Below are 26,862 nucleotides of genomic sequence, written 5' to 3'. Positions count from 1 at the left end.
TGATGACTCCAGACTTCTTCCATTTCACAATTGGTCTATATGTGATCACAATTAATTATATCGTGGAGGTCTATGGAGAATTCCTTGGACTTCATGAGTTGGTTTCTGTCCTGAAATGCAGTGTGAATTGTTGGACCTTATATACCTTATGTATATATATGTGGGTCTTTCTAAATGATCTCCAACCAATTCAATTTGCCAGAGGTGGACTCAAATTAAGTTCCAGACACAAATCAAGGATAATTAAAGTGAACAGGGTCTGAATACTTTTGTAAATGAGATTTCATCATTGATTTTTGTTGATATATTATTTAAATTTGCCAAATTTTCTAAAAAAAACATTTTTATATTGTTATTATGGGTAACCTAGTTTAGACTGATGTGCAAAACCATTTAGAATTAAATCTACAACACCATAAAAGAAAGAAAGGAAGTGAAAGGGTCTGAATTTCCATGTGAAGCCACTGTATAAGTATATTATAGTTAGTGTGATCCTAATTTTTTTTGTTTTAGTTCAGTTTCTATTTAGGCTCATACTTAGGTTTGTATTTTATTTCTTCTCTGAGTCATTGTTTTTGTGATGCCTGCTGTTACTGCAACTTACAATGTGAATTAATACAGTACTCAGGTCCTTGTACTCTGTACCTCAGGCTTGTACAAGGACCTGGTAAAGCCTGAGGGGCCTGACTCTATATCAATGACAAGGGAATAGTGCACCTTACCAACAATGCATCAAACACCGAAGCATACATTTCCATGAGAATCTAAATGCCCAAGAGTTTCCAATCCAGAAATAATCCATGAGTATAGAAACAGTTTTAAATAGCAGGTCTGTTTCACTTCAAAATCACACTATTCAAAGCTTTGCTCAGTCATGCGTCCTATGTGCTGCTGATGTGGTGCATCTGGTGTAAATTTTGCATCAGTCTTAAAGCAGCCTCAAATATATTTCTCACAATATACAATCACATTTCCTTCAGTCCAATAAAATAAATGAAAATAATCAAATATTTAGCACATTGCTATTGAGCAATGCTGTAATCTGTTATAACACTGTACAAAACAGGGTGATTCCGCAGTGCTAGACTGACTTCATTTTCAAACATAAGATGCATCAGAACAGGCATCAGATGAACTTCCCCCACTGTTGGACAAAGACATTAGGCTTAGAAAATTAAGACCGTACTATATTTTCTTGTTATTTTATGCAGTACAATTTTAATACTAAAACTGCTATCTATTATTAGCTGTATTTCTAGTGTGACGGACTACAGCTTTGGTAATTATGCTTTGACAATTATATTGCAAATACTGAATTAATCGCTTCAGGATCACACATAATGATTCACCTCCCATCTTTAATAAAACCACATTTTGTGAACAGAGAGATTAAAGATTTTAAATGTTTTTTAAAGTTAAAGCAGATTAGCTAGAACAGTAATTTTCCAGAGGATGTCACAAAGAGTCGCAACATCAACCTGCTTTGAACCTTTACAGAACCTGACTGGCTGCACACAGCACTGCTAGAGGAGGAAGTGAAAGTTTTGCAGTTACTAAAGACACAAGTGAGAAAAGTCTCAGTATCTTAGACTATCATACTGCATGATGACCTCTGATAACCTCTAATGACAATAGTTGAAATCACAATGTGCAACTGCTGGAAGAGTAAAAAGCATTCAGAGGATTTTCATCAATAAGGATTGTGATTATTATTATAAACATTTGCAGTACAAGATGAGGAACATTTATATTATTCATTTGAACAAAAAGCACATTTTATCCTCCCTAACCCTCATCACCTTCTGAGCTCATTGTGCTCCCATTTGGCTTGCAGTGTTTTATCCCATCTCTTTGGTAAAATACAATATGAAAACTGATGCATTTCCAATATGCACTTATAAAAACATTCACACTTTCATCACATTAAAACCTTAATTTGCAACAATCTGGACAACAGAAACTATTGCAGAAAACAGCAAATGAGAGACTGGATGAGTAATACGTTATCTACTTAGCAGCAGTAGAATGGTGATAGTAAATAACCTCGTGCATGGAGGGATAATCCCTAAGTAGGACAGTATAACAGTTATTGTTGTACAGATTGACATGGTAAAACTAAAAAATGTACCACTTTACTGTCTGTGTGCATGCAAGTGTGCGTGTATGTGTGTGCATATGCATTGTGATCAAGTCAGACGGTCTGATCCTAGTGGAAAGAAACAGCTCACTAGTGTCTCCATGGAAACAGGCAAGAGGCAATGGAAGTGTGTGTCTTTGTGTATGTGTGTAATATGTGTGTGTCTGAAGAGAAAGACACAGGGAGAATCCCTTCTTCTATTCTATTTGATTCTATTCTATTCTGTTCTATTGTAAGCTATAAACCTCTAATAAATAAGTACACAAATCACAATGATACAAGGGAGTATTGTCAGTTTGTGTGTTCATGACATTTACATGCCATTATCATAATTATCATTATACAGAGCTGTGTCAGTCCTCTGATGGACTGGAAGCACAATGCATGCTGGAAGAAGCTGAATGCCTGTGACTGTGCAAAGAATTAGGCTGGAAGCACATGAATATTTTTTAAGAGCTGATAGTGGTCTCAATGACCTCTCTTTGCTCCTTGGCATTTTAGACCAGCCTGAAGGGACAACATCCAACTCAGGTAGGAGACAGCAGTGAGACCACAGACAGCACATTTTGCTTCATGTAATAAACCAAAAAAAAAAATTCAAAAAAAGCTGAATTCTGTCTGATCTCTATAGGATCCTTATGTGTTCATGTGTTAAGTGGCAGAGGAGTGAGAAGTTTTTGAGGGTATCCCCAAAGGTCAAGGAGGCTATTTGCTGGACAGTGATGGATTCACTGCATGTTTCTTTACACATGATGCACGTGCACATACTGTATATGCATTATGTGTCACCGCATAAATATTGACAAACACACACAGATGTCAATGGTGCTTAATGATCCATGACACTGAATTTACACAAGGTTGACATGATGAACACTGTGGTCTTTGAGAAAATTACCTTTAAGAATTGTATAAATGCTAGAATTATTTCTCTCAGGATAAAAAAAAAAAATTAAGATATCATTTGATTTAGTACAGATGTGTTCATTAGCCATTGGCTTACCTGTGACTGTATAGGCTGCCATAGAAAGGCTCCACCTGCACTCTGTCTGACCCTGCCCTGCAAACACCAGCAGCATCTGAGGAAAAATGAGGAGTATGCAGGAGACACAAAGCAATCAATTCTCAAATTAAGATCCCATCAACTTGCCGTCCGAGCCAGTGGAGTGACCTCTCAGTGAATGAATAAATCAGTAACCCAGTCAATCAATTCACCACCTCCTGATTGCTTCCTACAAGTCCTCCAAAGCCTAGATCAATAGATCCTTATGTCAAATAGGGCAAGCTCCTGACTCCTTGATGAACATTACCGGGAAAACAAAAAGAGAATTTTTGTGTCACTGCTAACCGGATTACAACATTACACAGTACATTTATCTTACCTTATGGTAAATGTCAAATAAAGGTCTGATAATACATTGTCACAATTGAAATGTACTGGATGTAGATCCGGATAGATAGAAAAAAAACACCCTAACCTAGTTTACTATAACTGTTGATTTTAGTGGGGGTGCATTTCTAATACATTGCAGCTGGGCTGGCCAACATTGTAACACACTGACACAGTAGGAAATGTAATCTGAAAATCTGAACATGGTAAACATTGCCATCTAAACATCAGCATGTTAATACTGTAATTTTGAATATGTTAGCATGCTCATATTATTACAATTATTATCATATTCTTGTTTTGCTAACAGTCTCAAGTGTAACTCCAGCACTTTTAAACTTGGTAAAGGATATTTCAAATCTTTTCCATCCTACTACCACAAACATAGAGTATTTGTGGTTTGGTTATTGTGGATATAGCTGTTGTGGATGTGGATGGTGAGAGTATTCTATACCTGGAGAAGAACGTTTCTGTTCTTTTGGTTTAGAATGAATTTGAACAAATGTCCACCTTTTCCCTTCAAAAAGTGTCCTTACCCTTTACACTATATAGGTGGATCAAAATGTAACTCTACTTACTGTACTTCACTTCATATTTTGGGCTAAATTTCAGTACCATGTGACTGTTTAAGACAATTTAGAATTTTTTGTTCTTAAACTGTAGGTGTTAAAAATGTGCTTTGTGTCAACATGAATGGGCTATAATTTGAAATATTTCCATCCATCCACTCAAGTGTAATTTTTTCCATCAATTAAGATAAGATTTATTGTATACAACATCTTCTTTCTTTCTTTCTTTCTTTCTTTCTTTCTTTCTTTCTTTCTTTCTTTCTTTCTTTAACATCACATAAAATGTATGGAAAGAATCACTTATTGTGTGCATGCTTGGTGTGTAGGTGTGTGTATAGCCTATGTGGACATGCTTTTAAATGCAGTGGATTTCCTGGAAAGATTGAGCAAACATACCAAGAGAGTGAGACCACTTCATTACCCATCAGTTAGTCACTGTAACATGAACCATAAAATGTCTAATGCCTGGATTATTTACAGAGGTAGTATGAAGATGAAGCTTCCTCTTCCTTATTTCAATTGAATTACTTACATCTTTCTCTCCCTCGCTCTCACAAAGACTTACACACACACACACACACACATACACACACACACACACACACACACACACACACACACACACACACACACACACACACACACATTTTTCACATCACTGGTAAGATGTGTGTGGATATGTGTCTCTTTTTTAAATAATCAGTATATAAAAGTCAAAGGAGTTAATATTCAGAAAATACTCATTTGTTGGCAAACAACCATATAAATATATATATACAGTATATATATAAAATAAAGGTTTCTGGGAAACAGGTCATTTAAGTAACTGCGAGCTATGTGAGAAAGTAATAAGTCATTCAGAAGGCAGGTTCTGGATGAACTAGGAAACTGCAGACCTTTCCTGTCAGTTACACTGTTTCATGACCTCCTGATGTTCGATTATTAATCAAATCATTTACCAACCTCTTACTGGATAAGTTATGAAATGAGGAATGCGATTGCTCAGAAGTGACTCATGATCAATTTTTAATTTGTAAAATGAACACAGTACAATGGTACTCTTTAGCGCCTCTGCACAATGCTGTTCTACATGCTGCACCAAAATTTTAATTGTAGCCTATAGCATCTGCCCTAATCTATTCTCAATAACACCCAAGCCTTCTCTCCCTCTCTTTACCCTTGTGCCCTCAATCATTTTGTACACACAGACACACACACACACACACCTCTTTCTTTTCTCTTGATTGATCAGATCCTAATCTATCTCTTTGACCTCTAGCTAAACTGAACAAAAGCAAAAGCAGCATTGCCATGTTTTTTTTTTCCTGAGCAGGTTCACTGAAAAGGTAATTGCACAGATGTGCTAATTAATATACTTTCTGTCAAATGATTAACTTTGCTCTTACCTAAAACATGTAAAACACTGCTGCCTCTGACGTGTCGTGTGATTTTTCCACATTTGAAATCTAAAGTAATGGATTCACCAAAGGGAAAAAAAAGGAGGTGTACTCTCATAATTATGACCTCGAGGTTTGGAGATTTATATCTCACCAAGTAATAGAAAAAAAGTCTTGTAATTACAATTCCACTACGTCACAATTATGAGATCTTGTCTATAAATCATGAGATACAAAGTAATAGTTATGAGATAAACATTTTGTAATTCTGAGATATGTATTAGATAATTAGATGAAATGTCTTCACTTTCTTTTCTGTAAATAAATTTCTGTCTGTAAAAAAAAAGAGAAGAAAGCATACGTGTATGTTGTATATCCACAAACTATGTGTGAAATGATGTTTCACATATGAGTTTACATATGAGGTTGTTGTTTTCGCATGCAACGTCTAACTTTTCAAATTACACAATATCTAATGAGTTTTCCCATACTGCTTTGCACATCATAAACATGTTAAATGACTGATGTGTAATAAATTCACAATGCATGGGCCTTTTCCAGAGAAGGCATTTTTACATGTTGCAGTGGGAAAAGCACAAGCATAAATGATATAAGTAATGGTGGTTAAATTCCATTTAGCTGCTTCAGTTCCAGGGTCCGGGGTTTGTGTCTCGCTGTCACTCTGTCATGACTTAGTACTGGGACACTTGAGTAGAACAGAGCCATTGTTAATGTTAGTAACACCTGTGCTTTTCTTACTTTGACCAGTCAATTTGTCTGCTATGAAAAAGTCCAGTTGCCTTCTCACACACACACACACACACACACACACACACACACACACACACACACACACCAGGCTTCTTTGTACAGTTTTAGCCAGGAAATGACAATGGTTAGTATTTTAGTTATGAAGAGAAGAACCAAGGAACCACCTGAAGAATAAACAGAGGGGTGAATAAATCAGTGAGTAATTTTTGCAAACAAGAGAATACAAAATCTGAATGTACGGAAAAGCATACATTTTGAAAAGAAAATGGAAAATGATTTAGAAATTGTGAGTCTATCAGTAATTTAGAAAGACCCCCCCCCAATGAATCCATTTGACTCCCCCTAAATTAGGCAGGGCTAATTTGACAGGACTATCCCTTTAAAGAAGTCCGCTATATGTAGGAAGAGTCCATTTCTCTAAAAAGGGGAACTCTTTTAACGCGTCGTGAAATTTCAGAATTTTAACACAAAAAATGCATCATGAAAGAAAATGAACACTTTACTTTCCAATTGATGGTAAATACCGAAATCATTATACGGTTTAAGACCAACATTTAATCGTTTCATGTCTTAACAGAAACGGCGGTCACCCCTTTGGGACTTTTCTATTTATAACATCAGCTGTTGCAATACAAAGATTAGCTACTCGACGTATTGTTTCGCAGATGTGGGGAGCACACTCCCATCTGCGGCGAAAGGGCGGCGGTGGTTTGAAGCCGAGAAAGAAAGAGATGAGGAGGAATATGTCGGTGTGAAGACGTTTTCTTTGTGTCCACGACAGCGGAGCTCGTGTTGGTGAGTAGCTTTCCTGCTGAGACTGAAGAGGTCGTGAATGCGTGCGTCTGTATTCACGGACAGTGCAGGCAACACCTACCGTTAATGTAAAATCCTAGACTACTCTCAATGTATCAACAACTTACTGTAGCCTAGCTAACTGTCACTATTTCGACCAATGACAACGCGGTAAACAGTCAGTGGGGTTGGCTCGTTTTAATGTAGAATATAAACGACTGTTAACCGTTTGCGGAAATTCATTTTTTGCTGCAAACTTCAAGAGATGAAGCAACCAAAATCCGTTATTCAGGGGCGGCTACTGTCGGTTTTCCATACTCTCTCTCCCTCTCTCGCTCTCTCTCTCACACACGCGCGCGCGCGCGCGCACACACACACACACACACACACACACACACACACACACACGGGCCTTGCCTGTGTATGTCAAAAAATTTCCCCTGGGGAAGAAACAAAAACACAGTTCTCGTCTTTTTCTCGTCTGTCAGAAATGAACACGAAACCTTCTACTGTATATAGTATATGTATTTTAACCACCATATCTTTAACAGCTGTGTACACACAGTCGTGTCCAGCTCTGAAGCAGAAATGGTGTGCAGATTTAACAGCTGGGCAGAGAGAACAGAGAGATTCTTCATGTATCAAATCATAGGATGAGATCATTCAGAAGCACCAGTCAGTCCGCAGAAAGACACACACTCATACACACACACAGTATACATATACACACTCACAAACACACACACGTTAATCACTATTAATAGCAAAGTGAAATCAACAGACAATTTGGCTGTCTGGTGACAGATCCGCCTTTATCCTTCCATCATAACTTCATGGAAATGTCAAACCCTGCTGCTGCTGCTGCTGCTGCTGCTGATGATGTTGAGGATGAGGATGATGACGTTGCTTTTGAGAGTAATGATGGCCTGACTTTTGCATGCTGTTTCACAATTTCCCAAAAGCTTAATTGTGACCTCTGACCAATCATAAATCCCCCTTTGGATGATGCATAGATGCTGTGTTTCCCAGCCAGGAGACTCTTGGTGTGATCTATTACATGTGTATTGGCCTGGTGTTTCTGCTTATTAAATACTGATTCCTGAGATCTTCATATTGGCACTTGCATGTTTGGAGTCTTGTGACACTCCTGACATTTCAAAGTGTGAAGGTTGTACCATAGTGTAGAAAAGCAGGCTTGTTGCCTGACAAAACTAAGCAAGAAAATGAATTAGAAATGATGGATGTTCTTTTTGCTCATTACATGAGGTGCCTTTGGGCATAGCAAATGCTCAAGAGTAAGAAGATAACACATTTCCACCTACATGTGTGAATGTATGTACTGTATATGAGGGGTAATTAGGGCATGGACCTGACCAAGATAAAAAACAATAATACAGTATATATGTTATTATTTCAAACCTAACTGGTCTCAATGTATTAATGGTGATATTGTCGACTTACCCATTGAGGTGGAGACAGGAGCAGCCAAACCTCAACAAAATAGTACTTTACTTTAATGTCAGTCTTAGCCTTAGTCACAGTCCTTATTGAATTTTATTTAAGATGATATTCCTTGATTAAAATTCATATCAATAATTGCATACTGCTTTGGGATTCATTCACACATCTAGGTTTTAGTCCATATTTGCTGTTGCCAGTCTTGAGAGTTTCATTGAATTCATTTTTAAGCATACTCAGGTATCAGTTGTAAATCTGGATTCTAGCCATGTGATGTACAGTATGTTAAATGATTGTCATGATGAAGTAATATTCATCACAGATAGAAATCCACTTAGTGCAAGCAATTTCTTGCAACATCTGCCTTACCTCGAGGTTTTAGAGATGGGCTTTGATATATTGTCACATTCAAAGTGCAGTACATATTTACCACAGTGTGAGAGCAAACAAGTATTATTTCATGTCTATATATTTGTTATTGTCCAAATGTTATAAACTGTGTTTGTGCAATAATAATAAATGAAACACTTAATTTAAATTTAATTGTAATTTGATCAATGGTGTTGGAATTCACCAACATCCAAAATCCAAATACATGGTAACTACAATATATAGGTCATACAGATACAAAAAGTAAACTGCATTCAATGTTATCATTTCATCAGGATCTGATTTTACTGGAAGCCAATAAACAATAACATGTATTTATTTATTATTGCCTGGCCATAGTATTAAGAACATGAAGACCATTTTGCGTGTACTGATTAATAGATTTACAAAGCCTCTCTAACTGCTATTATGTTATTTCGTTCCTTTTTGATCGTGATGTGTATGAGAAATTAAGGTATCTGCCTCACAGTCAACTAGAGAGGTTCCAATTCCAACACTATTAGACCTTAGAGCGCCAGCTTTTAGAAGATATTGTGTTCTTACCTCATTGTGTTTGTTCTTTCTCCCAACTGGAAATCAGTTGTTCACATACAAAAAGTATTTAATTGTTCTTTCAGAGTCATTGATGCCTGGCAGGGGTTCAGTCTTTACATCCTATTGCCTGGTTGAAATTCAAAAAAAGTAAATTACCAGAGTAAATGAATGGAAAGGTCAGAGTATGAAATGCCCTCAGCAAGTCACAGTGCATTAGTGAGATATTTGGATTATCTGTGTGAGAATTGTGTGTGAATGGCAGCCTCATCTACAGGGAAATTCTTTGAACAATGTTGTTTTAGTAAAAAGACATCAATGCAGTTTATGGCTAAAAGGGATCTCAAACAGTGGCGTGAGACTGGAGAATGCCAAGTGAGTCATTGGTGATGACCCACAGTCATGTGACCTGTTGTAGTGACATCTCTTTAACTATATGCACTTTGTCGTCAGCCAAATGTTGCATAGGGTGTTAAAAGATCTGGGTGTGCACTGTCACTGTAGGAGGAAATGTGATGAGGGGAACAGTCTGACATTGCTTACATCATTTGCAGAAATAAATGAACTGATATTACCACATGAAAAAGCAGATTTTCTATTTGTGTGTTCCCGTTTCACGCTCTCAAACAGTACATAACAAGTTACTTGTGCAAATGAGTTCAAAGACATCTTACGTTTAAAGGCATCTGAATACACATTATCATTAGCATAGCCTACTGCTGATCATGTAATCATCACTATCAGGAAGGAAACAAGTCTGTACAATGAGACACTGGCTCAGAGGGGCAGATTGCATCTTACTGCACACTGAATTTGTGTGAAGGTGATGCTAGAGATATTGGGTATTATTTTGTGCAAGTGTTTGATGTCATCTTGACAAGCAATATAATATAAATATGTGTATCTGATTTTTTTCTACATTACAAATTGGAGAATATTGATTCTGGTATGGAAATGTTAGGTTTCATTTGTATTTGACCCTGTTCACTGATGCCCTTTTTTAGTGAATTGCTTTTACTTAAGCTGTCTTGGTGACAAGAACCCAGTTTCCATTAACAATCAAAACTGTGTTAGGGTTTCAACATTTAGGGAAAAGTATTTTCTGTTTTTTACCAGAGCAATTCATGAAAATATACCATAGATTTCATAAATGTGTTTCATTTAATTTTATTAAAAGGTGGAGTTGAACATTACAGCAGCTTGATGCTTGGTGAACTCTCTGAACTATGTCTTAACACCTCCTTTGAACCATCAATGAGTGTTGATATCAGTGTTACAGTACAGGCCGGGTGTGCACTGAGTCCCTCCTTATTCCTGTTCTGTGAGTTATATTGCTGCTTTGTTCCCATGTGAAGAGGGAAGTGCCTTTATCCTTTCCCAAGGCAGCAACTAGCCACTTCTCAAGTGCCCAGAGAGACGTTACAGAGTCACTGTGAAGACTAGTATAAGGTTTTAAAGTACATCAGCTTCAGCTATGTTATATGTTAAAACACACCAGAGTCATATATCAATGTAGACAGATGTGCCGCATTGACAGAATACATCACTGGTTGATGCTCTTCATTTGTCTTGGTTCTTCGGGTGAGGAATCAAGTGAAACAACACACAAAAAAATCCATTACATGTTTTGTGGCTTGACCATTTGTGTAGTTATGGATAACGTGTCTGTCCTGTCTTAGCAGGTTGAATCTCAGTTTGTTGACTCCTCTTATTCTCTGATTTCGCTTATTAATTGTAATTGCCTCTTACATAGAGGAACTAGATCATACCAATTAGGGTTTTCAGCCATACATATCCATAGATATTATAAAGGAGGACACAAACCACTTATAGAAAAGTCAGTGATGCCAAAGATGGCAGTTGTATGACGCATATCCAGCCCCTCCCACCAAAAAGCCAAACCAGCCGAACCATGAAACATATCAAGCCAATCGTGTTGTTGCATTGACGTGAGCACACACCTGAGATTCACAACAGTTTTAACTGAATTGCACTCCGTAACAGAAGTTAGTGTCATCAAATCTAGCACATGTGTAGTAAAAGTGTAATCTGTTGGGGGGAAAAAAGCATTTTAAACCTTATCTTGGGGCAAAGTCATTGCCATCGAAAAGATTTAGATTCATAAGCACTAGTGTGGACACGGCCTAAGTGTTGTGCATGATGCTGTAAGTATATCTTTGCAGCCTTGGTTGGTTTGTAAGGCCATATAGCCTGCCACATTGGTTAGGTGACTAACTTTAGTTGGACACATAGTAAAATTTCCTTAAGTAAGCTTCCACTCCCAAAGGAATCTGGTTTAAACTGGTGTTTGTGGATTATTTTAGTCTCACAGAATGAGACCAGTGGTGTTTCAGAGAACTGTGTACCCCACCAAAGAGACTCACACAGGGGAAATGCTGACACACCCAACAAGGTTGTGACCTGACTTGGCTTCAGCTAGGCCACGCCATGCATGACTGGTGTGAAAACCACTACTGGTGGTAGGTTCTGTGATTTCATGGTGCTTCTCAAGCTGTTGTGTTTCTGTTTTTCTGCACTGCATTGAAAATATGTCCAATATAGTGTCTTCTGAAATAGGATAATGGCTTAGACACCTATTTTGTGACTTTGTGACAGCCAGCCAACTAACTGACTGAAGAGTCTTTTTAACATCAATAATTTGGCTTAGGAATTCTTTGCCCAACCTGGCAGGCTGACTGCTGCAGACTGATTGATTGGCTGGCTGGCTTTGGAAAGGAAGGAAACATCTTCCTTCCCTCCATTGTGCTTGTCAGGAAAGGATGGACTTTGGCCAGCTGACAGCTGTTTCCTGGTGGATGAAGGAGGAATGGGTGTGTGGGTGGGTGGTGGGGGTGTTATGCTGTTGCTGAGAGAATGTGTGTTTTTTTTTTTGTCTGCTTTTGGCTGTTGCTACAGTTTAATGAAATCTATAAATCTTGAGGTTTCACAGTGAGGTGGAATAGATAAGTTTTACATTCAGATTTGTATTAACACTGTCGATGGCTTGACTCTAACGGTTGTGTTTGTAGTTTCTGTGGTTTTAAGTGAAGCTGTAAGCATGTTTTTTACCACAGATCGCATATATGTAAAGGTACAGTATGATCTGGAAATCAGCATGAAATTCACCGCAGAGTAGTAGTAGAAGCAAACCACTGAGCTCCTCCCACCCCTCCCTGCTCCCTCATGTTCCACCCACACTCACCTACATTGTATTCACTGTCTCAGCTAATGGCAGGAATCAGGAGCTTGCAAGCCTGTGACTTAATCATAGCGATGTTTTCCAGCAGCTATTACTAGCTTGAAGTCTCAGTACCTCCTTCCTTATAAAATTGCAATTTCTTTTTTTCGATTATACATTATGAATTGTTTACCTCCATATTTCCTTGCTTCACTCTTCTTCTTATTTGCCCTTTTTGCTGTATAACTACGTTTCTCTCCCGCCAACTGTTGATCAGTGGAGTAGCTTAAAAACAGAAGCTGGAATGTGCGTTGTTTCACTTGCAACACACAAACTACGGTCCCACCCATAAAAACGTTGCACAATAGCATTATTAGTGGTCAAAAAATCCACGGGATACCTTGAAGTTAACTTGATTTGACTGATGATTTCACTTGAACCTCAATTTTGCTCTTCTTTACATCTTAAAACATTGGCTGTCATGAACAACAAGTGTATAAGCTCAAACCCACAGAAATTTAAGTTTATTTAAAGTTAGCCGGATCTTGATTAGGCTAAAGATGATGAAACAATATCTCACCTTTGGGCCAATAATGGTTAAAATCTGACATGACTGATTGTTGGACCAAGACTGTTCCATTCTAGGGCAGTTGTTGTTGACAGTGGTAAATAATAATCACACAGTGAGTGGTGTAAGTCATTCTAATATTTACCAACTGAACAAATCGCTGCTCATCACTCTTGATTAGATTATTTTAAGCATGTATTCATTTTAGGTTTGGAAACACGATTGTCAATATCATGCAACAGGAGAAATAAGAATGATGAAACTGGCCAAAAACAGGAAGCAGACAGTAAAATAGTGGCGTATATGGATCACTTCAACACCATATTGTAACATCTCTATCCACTTTGTCCTCATGTGACCTTACTTCCTCTCCCTCTCTCTTCTGTTTCCGATTCCTCTCACCCTTCTCTCCAGCTCCTCTCTTCCCCTGCTCTCCTCCCATATCTCGTTCTTTCTTTCTTAGCTTTGTGGCCAGCTGTGGTGTGAGCTTTATGCCATAACAGCATAAGATTGCATACATATTAAAGCTCCTACAGTAACTCATTGCTCTTGGTGATTTGAACAATACAGTATAACTGTGTTAATGTACATACTGTACAAGCTGTCGCTGAAATGCATCTGAATTATTTGCAAATGTTTTAAGTAGATTTTTTTTATAATGAGCCACTTGGGTAGAAATAATACTCTTCTGTTAAACCTCTCATATTATAACAAGACAGATGTTTATTTTTGTTTTCAAAAAGCCATAATTACAAGCTACAGTTATCCATCTGTGTCGGAGTGGAGCCATCATATTTCTCTGCTGGTTCTGTGGTTACAGTGGGCCAGGCAGAGGAGACGTCATTAGCCTGGTTTCTGCTATTACTGTAGTCCAAAAACAGGCTTACCAAGACTTGTTTTAGATACTTCTCCATACAGTTGTGATACTCAGGCTTTAAGTGACTGTGAAAAGAGCCAGTGAAGTGGAAGTAGTTTCCTATACAACGGGACAATCATGCCTGGTGGCTAGAGGCCTTCATCCAACCAGGTTTATTGTTGCAGCTTTGACCATTCTCCCACCATTCTGTGAAACTCATCTGCTTACAAAACTTTAAAAATTCTAAAAATGTCCATATTTCATTGGGTTTTTTATTTTCTCAGTAGCATTCAGGTAGTTGACTTGATGACAGATAATTCTGCATTTCCTGTAGCTGTTTCATAATAAAAGCCTTTTATGGTTTGCTAGTCGGAAGCTTTTAATATGAAACAGAAGCTGGAGGAAATGATCTTTTCAAAATGATGCTTCCTCTAGACACCTTCATGCCTTCTCTCTAATCAGTTTAGTACAATGATACAGCTCAGCTGGGGTCAATTATAGTTCTGACTTGCTAGACTAAGGCAAGATGATTATATTGTTCTGTGTGGTTAACACCTGTTTTGAGGCTATAGTAGAAATACATGAGATTGCAGTGCGGCACACCGTAGTCACACTAAGGCTTGTCTCACAAGGGTCTGGTGGAAAAAGACAGCATGTCAACTGTATCTCATCTCTCAAATTGTAACCTGAGGAATTTTTTTTGTAAGTACAATTGTTGAATTTTTTTTTTTTTCTTGATTGTCAGTTATGTCTTTAGCACTATGATTGGAGCTAAACTTGTTATTTGTCTTGTCACAGCATTGTGTTGGGATCTGTGGTTTAATTTCTGCACATCTTGCATAAGTACTCAAGTTAACACACGAGTGTTCATAAGATGCAGCTCCAGTAATGGCTTTAGACATTGCCTCCAAGACAACTGACTATAATAAAGGAACTAGACATAATAGACACTCACTTCTCTAAAAAAACACCAACTTTGTTGAAATAAAAATGTCAATTGCTGCATTTTTCACTTTAATTGAGCTTGTTGTCTTTCTCTGGTGGGGGCAATGCAGAATCTAAATTACTGATACCCAGCTATGAAAATATGTGTTTAGGTGAACTTAAATGGTGCTGAACTCTGTCTTTTACCGCCTCTTTCTCTATTCTTAGTCTTTTTTTTTCATCTTCTTTCTGTAACTCCAAGCTGTGTGGTTATCTCCATGGTGATGAAAAAGCAGCTGCAACAATGAACCTTAACACCTCTCTCTCTTGTTCTCTCTCCTTCTCTGTCTGTTGCTTCTTCCTCTCTCTATTGTCAATCTCTTTGTCTTTCTATATCTCTCTCTCTCTCTCTATCTGTCCTCCATTTCAGCCTGGCGTGTCTCATCAGCCACCTACTAGCCTACTTCCCACCTTTACCACCACTGTAGAGGTAGCCATGGCAACCAGCGCTGTGCCAAGTGACAACCTGCCAACATACAAGCTGGTGGTGGTGGGGGATGGTGGTGTTGGGAAGAGCGCCCTCACCATCCAATTCTTCCAGAAGATCTTTGTGCCAGACTATGATCCCACGATAGAGGACTCGTATCTGAAACACACAGAGATAGATGGGCAGTGGGCAATACTGGATGGTGAGTAGAAAAACGTATGTGTATGGGAAATGAAGCAGACATCAGCTGAGAATGATCCTATTTCTGTCCATGCTCATCTACTATTTTATTTATTTTTCATTTTCCTTTTGGTTTCAGTTAAACATACCCATCATTGACCAATGAGTGAACATTTGTTGCTGTTTTCCTACACTGAACAAGCTATGAAATGGCAACTCCCTGAAAGAATTAATGACATTTGGAAAAAAAAGCACTGCTTGGTTTATGCATATGGGAAAAATTATGTATCCTTTCCCCCCTATAAAGTACTCAATTTGCTGGAAGCATATAAAACTCTGGAAAGAATTAGAAAACCGGTTAAAAAAATCAGTTTGCAGTTTATGGGAAAGAGTCTTTGTGTAAACTTTTGACATTCTGTTATTAACTATTGGCAACTAATCACCTCTGCCAAGGCCTGAAAACTGTTAAGACACAATACTTAATACAAGTGCTGCCAAGGACTGAAGGTGGCACCCAGGGAAAGATTACCAGGTCAAAGGGTCACCAAAATCTACAAGGGGCTTTCTCTCAGGATTATGAAAGTGCGTGGGTGGAGGTGATCAGACAAAAAAACTCTTGTTCTGATAATTTGCTTGTAGAAAATTGAATAAAGCCTCAATAACAAGATTACACACATCTCATTGTGCAATGATTACTGCAAACAGGGTCAATTTATACTTGTTACTGAATAAATGTAAGTTACGTAGCAGTTGCTGTTGCGTAGCAGGGTTAAACAGTTAATTTTTGCAATAACTTTGACTCTTTATCAAACGTTGGATAGGTCTTGGTGTGATTGATAAGTAACTGATTGACTGTTAAGTTCAATCAGGTGTGCAGGTGGTGTAAAATGAAATAAAATAAAAGGTAGTGTCACCTTTTTCTACCCACTTGTACGCAGTGTGCAGCAGTGTGATGTACAGTAATACATTTGTGTCCCTCCATCTACCCAGTGCTGGACACAGCCGGCCAGGAGGAGTTCAGTGCGATGAGAGAGCAGTACATGAGGACAGGAGACGGCTTCCTCATCGTCTTCTCTGTGACAGACAAGGCCAGCTTTGAACATGTCGACCGATTCCATCAACTCATACTACGGGTCAAAGACAGGTAGGTCCAAACACAAACTCAACAAAGTAGAACTGAAGTGTGATTTGTTAATTGACTCTGAAACAGTGTTATGTAATGATTACATTTAAATGGCTCATTAACACTGTTGCCGAGACTCTCTTGAACCTCAACTCTGTGAAAAGAGCGGTCTTCCCAAGTTTTCTTGGAGGGAAGAAGCGAATCAAGAACCTCAGGATGACATACACCAGAAACCCATAGCTGGTCATTTTTATGTATGTGAGAAAGAAAGATGACAAATCAGTCCAACCTGTCCAGCCAATCGGATATTTTGATTTCTAAACACTTAAAAGTCTCTTTTGATTAGTACAAATGTGACACATGATATGACATCTGCTTAACTTCCCCTTTCCACTAAGGAAAATGCTTTTCAACAAACCGTGTCTTTTTTTTCCTTTTAGTTATATCTATTGGTTAAGATACTATTTTTTCACCAATGTAATTGCTGTGATCAATAATCAGAGTGGTTGGGACAAAATAAAGTTTGTCCCAGTTATCTTGACCAGATTATTAGGAAGTGAACACAGAAGAGAATGCTAAAATACCCAATACAGTCAACCATTACACTGAAACACTGTGGGTGCAATAATAGTAAATGAAAATTAACATACCAGGAAGTCAAAGTTATTAAAAGAGGAAGCTCTCTCAGATGTAATTTACAATATGGTAAAACTGGTGGATTCGTTTACAACTGGACTGATCTTCTGACTTTTTGAGTACTTTGAAGGCCTAGTGAGCTCCACCATATCATCATCTGATGTGGTCTGATTTGACAACCAATTTAAAGCCAAATACACCACACATACAAATTCAAAATACTAATTATATTCACTTCATGCTGCTTTGTCACTACGTAACATTTATCCTCACAGAATGCCAAACTTTTCCTGCCACTGTCAGGGCAGCATGAGTTTTGTTGACTCAGCAGAAATGGTTGAGTCAGCACTAACTGGTAGCGTTGTCATATCTTTCAGGTTGATTAAGGATCAGGAATTCAAGAACTGGCCCAGGATCTCTTCTTTGCTTGACCCTCCTTAAGCTGCAGGCCAGTCGGGCAGAGAATCAGATTTGTTTCCAAAACAACTCTGTTGTGTTGTGAAAGTCAGTTGTGAGAGACGAGAAGTATCTGTTCTCTGGCTATGACTGACAACAGCCAATAAAAGTGAGCTTGAAATGGAACGAAAATAGAATCTAGAACTTAGCAAGTCGCTGTCCATATTTGGTGGTTCCCTTCTGTAGCTCGCAAGAATTTAAGTGTTTCAGAAACCTGACACCTCACAGGCAAACTGTCTGGAACATGATGCTCTTTCTCTTTCCTTCAAAACCAATGCAAGTGGTACCTGAAGTTGTACGTGTCACTTATGTGTTGGTTTTCATCTCAGGGAGGCCTTTCCCATGGTGTTGGTGGCAAACAAAGTGGATCTGGTCCATCTGAGAAAGGTCACCACTGACCAGGGCCAAGAGATGGCTGCAAAACATAGTGTAAGTAGGGAACCTTTCCTGACGTGCTTGTCCTTGACTTATTGGCGGCTTTCTGCAGCAACCTGATTTCTTTTTTTGAAAGTGCATATCTTCAGCTGAGCTTCTTAACAAAGGTTTCACATGTGCCTGTGTGTGCTACAGAGACTAAGGGCAGTGAAAGGAAAAATCATTGCTCGCAGAGGTGTGTTACAGAGGAGTTTAATTTGATTTCCACAGCTAGACCATTTTTAACTATTGACTCTAAGATCCACACACAATAGCACCCAATGTTACTCCTGTAGCTAACAAAAAGCTTAAGAATACCTTGATGGCACAGACTGATGCAAGCTGTGCTCTCATTGTTATCTGCACAACACATCCCTTCCTTACAACATGCACCAATTGCACTGATCTGTGAGCAATTTTTACACAAGGCCAGCATCAGAAATCGTGCAAACTTGAACAGGGAAGAGAAAAGAGATCACTATTGTCATGATATCAAAATGTGCTCCTAGTGAAAACCTGTGAGCTCACTCTAGAGTATTAACTGTCAGCTATTATAGTTTTCTGAAAATGTCTGTAGGGTTATACTGTAGGTCGAGGATATCTTTGTCTGTTTCGATTATTATTATTTGTCAGTTGGATTCAATACCATGCTGTCATATAACCACAGCTTTCAGGCTCAAAGTTGCTGAGTTTGCTTTGTCCCTGTGGTGTTGAATGAGTTTGGTCAATGACAGCTCACTGTGTCACACACACATACTGTTTTGCCAGTTCCAGGGATATGATTTCTTGGGACTTCTTATGTCATGCAGTTTTTGTCTTTTTCATTTTGTATTCAAGGGCCCCTTTTTAATTTTGCAAATTGTAATGTTCACATGCAGCTTAGCATCATGACATCTGTCTCAGTGTTTGTCGGGGATGAGACTGAATTAATGATTGTGGGAAATTTTGAATATTTTAAATGATACAGACTCTGTCTTTGAGATTCTCTACTAGTTTCAGGTCATCAGGCAACTGTTATTTGTGACCCCTATTGTTTCTCAACTATCTAGATTTGGTTCTAAGAGTTGAATGCAAATGTACATCTCCCTATACTGTAAATTCCTAAAATTTATACAGTACTTTTATGTACTTATGTATTTCATTGACGTGTAACTCAAGTAAAGAACTAATACCATGTGTTCTTATTCTAAATATTTCCATTTGCTTTTTCAGATAACTTATATCGAAACCAGTGCTAAGGATCCTCCAATGAATGTCGACAAAGCTTTTCATGAGCTGGTCCGTGTTATAAGGTAACTTCAGGTTCACTTCTTTCTTCTTTTTCACTTATTTCCATGAGATAAAGATCTTTGCATGAAAAATAATGAAAGACAGATTCACTTGCAGTCATCATCCTGTTCCCTTTACTCCCAGTGTGTATTTCGCTCATTAAGAGGTTAGAGGGGCTAAGAGAGTTTCACACTGTTATGTGAGGGTAGTGAAATTGTTTTAAGGAAGAGTAGAAAAGGAAAGAAAAATCCCAGAGCTATTTCCTGTCTCGATGTGTAATTTCAGAAGAATTTGGTTTGTGTTCATGTTTTCTATGTGGTCATATCCTGTTTTAAGGCCTTGACTTGTTGTAAGAGCCAATAAGCAACATGTAGTATTTTTAGACTTGTACTCAAATACATAGCAGCAGAGGACTGCTGTGTTCACCTCTGTGTTTGTAAAAAGAAAATCAACCACAGAGTAGTGGAGAGTCCTCATTGTGATTATGCCAGCTCTGTTACTGACTCATGAGGAAACTCTCCTCTTCTTTCATAACAAACCAAAACTGAAGAGTGGATTGATGAATCAACATTGCCCTCTTGTGGTCAGACAGTAGAAAGCCAGTTGTACAGGGAGTGGATAAAAACATAATGATTGTGATGCATCAGCAAAAACTGTCTCTTTGTTCTTCTGCAGTTTGCCTCAGGCTGTCTTGAACACTTAATGAAAAATCTCATAAGAGGTGACACATACTATTGGTTCTAAGCCTCATATGGCTCACTTGTATAGCTGCCACTGTGACTGCAGTCTACAATAGTTCTTGCTGGAGTTACAACCACTGCAAAAATACAATGTGGCAAGAGTACAAAAAAAATGACATTTGCAAAACAAAGGGACAAAATTTATTAACATGGAGAAATAATGGACACATGTTCACCCAAATGTTCACAATCAATGACACAGTTCCTCTAGTAGAAATAGTACATTTTGGGAAACAATTATTCTCATACTTGCTGAGACTTAGACGAGAAGCTCAGTACCACTTATATCGGTATGTGTAGCTTAGCTTAGCTTGGCTTGCCTGGCAACGTCACTATGACTACAGGAATTTACTGGGTCCAACCAAGAAAACAACAGAGTGTTGTCTGTATACTTTGGTGGATTTTGTTACCAGGCTAGCTGTTCCCCCCTCTGTGTATTATATTTATATTTCTTATATAATATTATATAATATTCTAATATTTTCTTAGATTTTTATTATAAATATTTTGAAATTACTAATACATATAATTACTAATATAAGTATTCATATTTAAGCTATTGGACTGCAGTACTTGGTTTGCTTTATCTTTCTTTATATTTTTTCCTCTTACTATGCACCAAGGCAAATACCTTGTATGTGAAAATCTACTTGGTAATAAACCTGACTCTGATTTCCAGTTTTTCTGCTAAGCTAACCCACCTGCTGATTATCAGTCCTATAAATAATCTTATTTTCCAAAATCTCTAACTATTCCTTTCACACCAACTTTGACAAAAAAGGCCACGGAATTGAATAAACTGCTCCAGTACAATAGTTTCATATTGAACATAATAAAATCATAACTATAGCTGGATTATTATATTGTGAAATTATTTAGTCAAAGTGTTTCTGCTTTGTTGTCCTTTTTCCACAGACAACAGGTCCCAGAGCGAAACCAGAAGAAGAAAAAGAAGATGAAGTGGAGAGCAGAACGTTCCACAGGTTCCCACAGGTTCCATTGTGCCATATTGTGACCTCCCTCGTTCCTCTTTATCATTCTTAACATACACACACCCACACGCACAGCCACATACCTTTGGATGTCAGGGAACTCCCCAGCAGTGGTTAGCAACTGGAGCACAAAAGGGAGGGGGGGGGGGGCGGGGGGCGTCGCTGAACGGCTGTATGGATCCAGAGGGACACAAGGACACGTGAATCTGTAATGTTGGACTGATGTCCCTTCAGCCCTTCACAACGCCTTGGAATGAGTGCTATGTCCTCTTCTCCTCAATTTGTGGTCCCCATTCGAAGATCTCTTGATCCCTCCCACCTGTATTCAACACAGAATTACAGTGTCACTGAACTGTTTTCTCAATCAAGTGTAATTGTGTAATGTAACTATCAAACTTGGCACAAGATGAACACTCTGAGGAAAATGAGACAGATATCAGAATCACGAATGGCGCCTCATATTTTACAGACCTCCAACAACCTGCTAGTCATCACCTTTCTGTCCTCACACTCCTACAGTTTCTTTGAGGAAAGCAACTGTGTGATCTCTGGAAAGGTTTGTCTGTGTTCTCTCTTTGTAGAGTGGACATCATAAGGGCATAGTGAATGAATATGAGAGTGGTGACAGTATTTATTTTTTTTTTTCCATAGTGAAAATAGATGTTGTGTGGTGTTGTGGTTGAGTGAGCTGCCGGTTCTGTGAGTATAACATGTACCTTGTGGTCATGTGATGCTCTGGCTGTGGGATGTCAGTTCAGAGAGGATGGAAGGACGTGTTGTAGCAAGTCAAAGAAATGTGACGTGATGCTGAGAAAATATGTCATATCGATTGACAGGTGAATGCTATGGCCATATCAACTTGTCTAATTAGTGTTTAAATATTATAATTGTAAAGGAGAGCGAGATTGGTCGGTGTATGTGGTCACACTTTAATGTAAACATAACAGGGTTTTTATCAACACTGAGGTGTCAGCAGCCATGTTTACAGACACTTAAAGAGGATTATTTTCCCATGAATACAGAAAAACAGACATGAGAGCCACTTTACAAAATAATTATGTTTGGTTTAGGTTGCCTCTTCAGTCATTTTCAATGGCATGATGTGTGCAGTCTTCATCAGTACTGTACTGAAAAATAGCCCTAATATATATATGTACTGTATATATTTTTCTTCCTTTTTAGTCTTAACAGAATCTTCAACACAAATTACTTTCCATGTTTTTTGTATCTAAAAATAGAGAAAATTACAATTATATTTGTGATATAAATAAATCTAATTATAGGTGGCAATATAAACACATTCAATGCTGTTTCACAAAGGAAATTCTTAATGAGATAGAATAGATAAGGTATAATGAGAGCTTCATGTTTCAGAGCTGAAACAGGCTGGAGAAGCTGATTTGCACTGGCCACTAACCAAAATAATGTGATGTCACTTTATTTCAATCTAGGGGCTTTTCAGACTGCACCACTGAATTCAGGACTATGTGGTAAGATGAAGCACGCTCAGTAAAGGACGATACTCCTTCAGATTGGGGATATATATACTGTAGCCCTGGGAATACATCAGAGTGAGAAAGCCTTCCTGACCACCAGGCAGATAAAGCCATGTTAACCCAGCTACAGACTATGTTTAGTTGTAGGAAAACCACACACTCGAAGCAACAAAACATTCAATATATTCATGTTTGTAGACGCGAGGTGGATAGGAATGTACAATTTAAAAACCTATAAAATGGCTTGTACTGTTAACGCACTAAAGTTTCGGTGGACAACTTTTTTTGTCTGGATGAATACCGTCTCTTGAAGGAATACATTTTTGCACTTTTAATACAATTTCTGACTTTCCTATTGGCATGTTGTTTTCTGTTCAAATCTGTAAGTGAAACGAAAGGCACGGTCAGAGTGATTTGAATGTAAAATCAAACAACAAAACAAGCAAATAGGCGATTAACGTTGTAGCCCTGTGTGCCTGTGTATGCCTGTTGCCTTGGCGATGATTGTAACAGAGATTAAAGAAGTTTTAATTGAAACATGTGAAAGGTATTGAAAGAAAAGTTCCATATTACTCTGTTTTGAATTAAGAGGGTTGAGTGTGAAAAAATCTCATATAGTGAATGGCATACAACTGCACCTCAACATGAAAGTGGAAAATCAACCTCAGCAAACGATGGAATACAGTATTAATCTGCATCTACTGTTAAAGGGACTTCACCAAGAGTTTCCGAGCAGGACCGAAAACATTGAATTCTGATCATAGAGCAATGAAGCAACAGACTCTGGATCGTGGGTAGAGAAAAAACAACAACAAACAAACAAAAACAAAAAACAAAACAGAATGTGTTTGATGAAAATGTTGCATCATGTATGTTTGATACCATTTTGTATTATTGATATGAATTATTGATATGATTCTTGCAAAGTGTTTTTTAAACAACTGAATAATTTATTACTGTCTGTTACCTCAGCGTGTCCCAGACCTGGACAAAAAAAAAAAAAAAAAAAAAAAAAAAAAAAAAAAGCTAAACTCCCCTGTATTTTCCTTTCTTTCTGTCTTTTCTTTTTTTCTTTGGGACTCTCACCTCATATGAAGAGACTTATAATGTTTTTTGGACCAAGATGAAGAAACTGAATTTGGTCCTGAGCTACAAAAAAAAAAAAAAAAAGCTCATATGGAAGGCCTCACAGTAACAGGAGGGTCAAAATAAGAAAAGTTTGTCATCCCTCTTGTAATTTTCAATATGTTTCATTCTTTAATGTGAAATTCTATAAAGTAATACTTCAGCATGTTGGGAAATACATGTAATCGCTGTCTTGCCAAGAGTTGGATGAGAATATTGATATCACCGTTTTATCTACACTAAATATGAAGCTACACCTAGCAGCCGGTTAGCTTAGCCTAGCATAAAGAGTGGAAATAGATGGAAACAGCTAGCCTTGCTCTGCGAAATGTAACAAAATCAGCCAACCAGCACCTCTAAAGCTCATCAGTTAGCATGTTAAATGTCAGTTTTATTCACACAAGTTTCGGTCTTACCTCGGTTTATGCCCTGGATAATTTCTTACCTTTGAACAGAGCCAGGCTAATTGTTTCTCCCTGTTTCCAGACTTTATGCTAAACTAAGCTAACCAGCTGTCGGTTCAATCTAAAAATTTGCTGCACAGACAGGAGATTGGTATCAATCTTTTCATCTCACTCCCAGCAAGAAAGCGAATAAGCACTTCCCAAACTATTCCTGGAAGCTGACCGTGCTCTTGTTACCTTACTCTGATTAGTTATCATGGCTGGTACAAATAAACCTGCTGATTTTCTATATTATGATGGTTTTATATATTTGACCCTGGATTATATGTGAGCTAAATTGAGCACTTCTGCTCTCAATAATTGGAGAGGTAGCATACTTTTTCAAATAGACACCAAATATTGTTGGGGTTATGCAACTGATTGGGGTTGTGTATATCCTGAAACTTTGTCAGTGTGTAAAGGGCCGTGTAAACAACAACAACAGAAAAAAAAACCTTTGAACTTTTCACACCAGTTGTGTAATGTGTGTCTTTGGACAGGTCTGTTGTGTTCTAACTGGCTGTGTCAGACTGAGGAGCTAGACGAGGCACAAACAAACTGTGGCCTTCTTATCTAGCCTCAGGGTTCGATTATATTTCAATAAAAAAAAAAAAAATTAAAGTATTGTGACTTTACATGGATTTGACTCCTTTGTTTTTTGTTGGATGGTGGATACGTGACATTAAAATGCAGAGCCACACACCAACTCACCCCTGAATAAGCCTGTGATCAGATCTGTGTTCTACAGCCACGGTGAACATGGCCACAAATGTGTTTTTAGAGTCAACTTGCTTGTTCAGCAGAAGCTCCCCTCATTAATCTTCAGAGGCGTCAAGGCCCATTGAGTTCAACGCTGTGAGAGCGCTGAAAGCTCCATTTTGCCTCATTGATTTCAACCCCTCCGGGAAGTGAGGCAAGCCGGCACACAGAACAGGTACTGCCTCTCTGCTATTGATTTACATTCCGTGTTCCTTTCAGAGTGAAACATGGAGAGGGTCTTATCATTAGCATGGACAAGAGCATTGCAAGATGGCCTTCAGGGTTATTAAGAAAAAGGGTGTAATTTCTCCCCTCTTGTAGTGAATCAAGTGAAAGCACGTGAGTCACTTCAAAGTTAAATAATTCAAACATTCATATGTAAGTCAGCTTGAAAGACCATCACTTGAACAGGAAAATTACGTACATATGTAATGTGGGGTTTGCAGTATCACTTAGGGCAGAGAGAAACCGATACTTTCTGCAGAATTTCCATCAGAACATGTAACAAGATATAGACAAAAAGTGTATACTGTATACAGTACAGTTTGTCTATATCCTTAAGTTTCTGTGCTCTTTCTAAGTGCTATTGGAGGGTTTTGCCACTGGGGGTCAGCACTTCACTGATCAGTAGTCCTCTGTCTTCACTTGGATAGTAATAGCTTTGCCAAATACGAATTCAAACCCATCAGAGATGTGACAAAGATAACCAATTCCTGAAAAACTAATAATTTTGCATGCTAAATAAAAACAAACAAACAAACAAACAAACAAAATATTAGTAGATGTTCTGCAATAGTGTGGTCTTTATGTAATACACAGGGCTCATTTAAATGGAAGTAATCTATATGAAGTTAAACAAGACGTGTAGCATAATGAATTCTTTTTGACAGGACAATTGTTCTTGAGGGAGAAAAGAGCCAGTAATCTGACTGACTGACATTTAGGTGACACAGACAGAGCTTTAAGCAACGTTCATGTCGCCAGTAATTGGTATTGGCTCTTAGCTGTCAGTATCGTATCCATGCATGACCACCTTGCACCTCGCTGTAAAGGCATGAGAAATCAGTGGGTTTTGGCTAGAAAAAGCTCATGCCACCTCTCCCACGGTCTATTACAGCACTTCTGCTTTTCCATTACATGCTTCTCAATCTAATCACATACAGCAGATAAACTTCATTAATCTCACACATGATGTACACCTCATATGTTATACTTAATTTATCCCTCCACCATGCGGACACCTCCTGTTCTCAGTTCTCATTGTACCAACCCCCAACCAGCTTTTCTCATCAATCCCACTTATTTCATACCTTACACCATATATACCATTGACATCCCTTTGATAACAATGGTGTGTATTTATTACACTCTTGTACCATCTCTCACAAGCGGTCTAGACTCATTTGGGACTGGCATTTGGGCCTCTGTAAGTACAGCTGTACTTTGCTGCACGTTCATTATATTTCTACAGTCTGGCTTTCTTTTCCATACCATTTGAAAAGGAGCTGTGTCTCATGCAGTAGAAGAGTCATGCAGGTCAACAGTGGATGTGTGAGCATATATGATTATATGGATAAATGGTGTATTGATGCTAAAATGTACTGAAGGAGAGAGAAGTTGTTTTGAAGACCTCGCTTTTGAAAGGCAAGAACTGTTAAGTTCAAACTTATGTGAGTGGACTGGTACATAAGGACTTGATGTGCAGTAAAATGGCAGACAGAATACCTAAAAAGCTTTAGCTCAGATGTAGCAGCTATTTATTCAGATTGTGTGTGTGTGTG

The 26,862-nt window shown here is 38.2% G+C and overlaps 1 protein-coding gene across 1 annotated transcript; it reads left to right on the top strand.

Annotated features, from left to right (window-relative positions):
- The first annotated feature begins 6,899 nt into the window (after positions 1-6,899).
- Positions 6,900-24,957, top strand: mrasa (muscle RAS oncogene homolog a). The gene is made up of 6 exons (XM_023423152.2): positions 6,900-7,059; positions 15,392-15,650; positions 16,619-16,772; positions 18,173-18,272; positions 19,470-19,549; positions 21,182-24,957. Exons 2-6 carry the CDS (start codon positions 15,458-15,460, stop codon positions 21,279-21,281), a joined length of 627 nt encoding a protein of 208 aa, XP_023278920.1. The 5' UTR covers positions 6,900-7,059; positions 15,392-15,457; the 3' UTR covers positions 21,282-24,957.
- The last annotated feature ends 1,905 nt before the right edge of the window (positions 24,958-26,862 follow it).

The sequence above is a fragment of the Seriola lalandi genome, unplaced genomic scaffold (genome assembly GCF_002814215.2).
Source record: "Seriola lalandi dorsalis isolate HSWRI2012SDOR001 ecotype SW California unplaced genomic scaffold, Sedor1 jcf7180002054689, whole genome shotgun sequence".
In the NCBI taxonomy this organism is placed as follows: Eukaryota; Metazoa; Chordata; class Actinopteri; order Carangiformes; family Carangidae; genus Seriola; species Seriola lalandi.
This window is presented reverse-complemented; position numbering and strand designations above follow the sequence as displayed.

Coding starts and splice junctions, on each gene's coding strand:
- mrasa (XM_023423152.2), top strand. CDS start 15,458: ATGGCAACCAGCGCTGTGCCAAGTGACAACCTGCCAACATACAAGCTG. Junction 16,773..18,172: donor ATACTACGGGTCAAAGACAG/GTAGGTCCAAAC, acceptor TTTTCATCTCAG/GGAGGCCTTTCCCATGGTGT. Junction 19,550..21,181: donor GAGCTGGTCCGTGTTATAAG/GTAACTTCAGGT, acceptor CTTTTTCCACAG/ACAACAGGTCCCAGAGCGAA.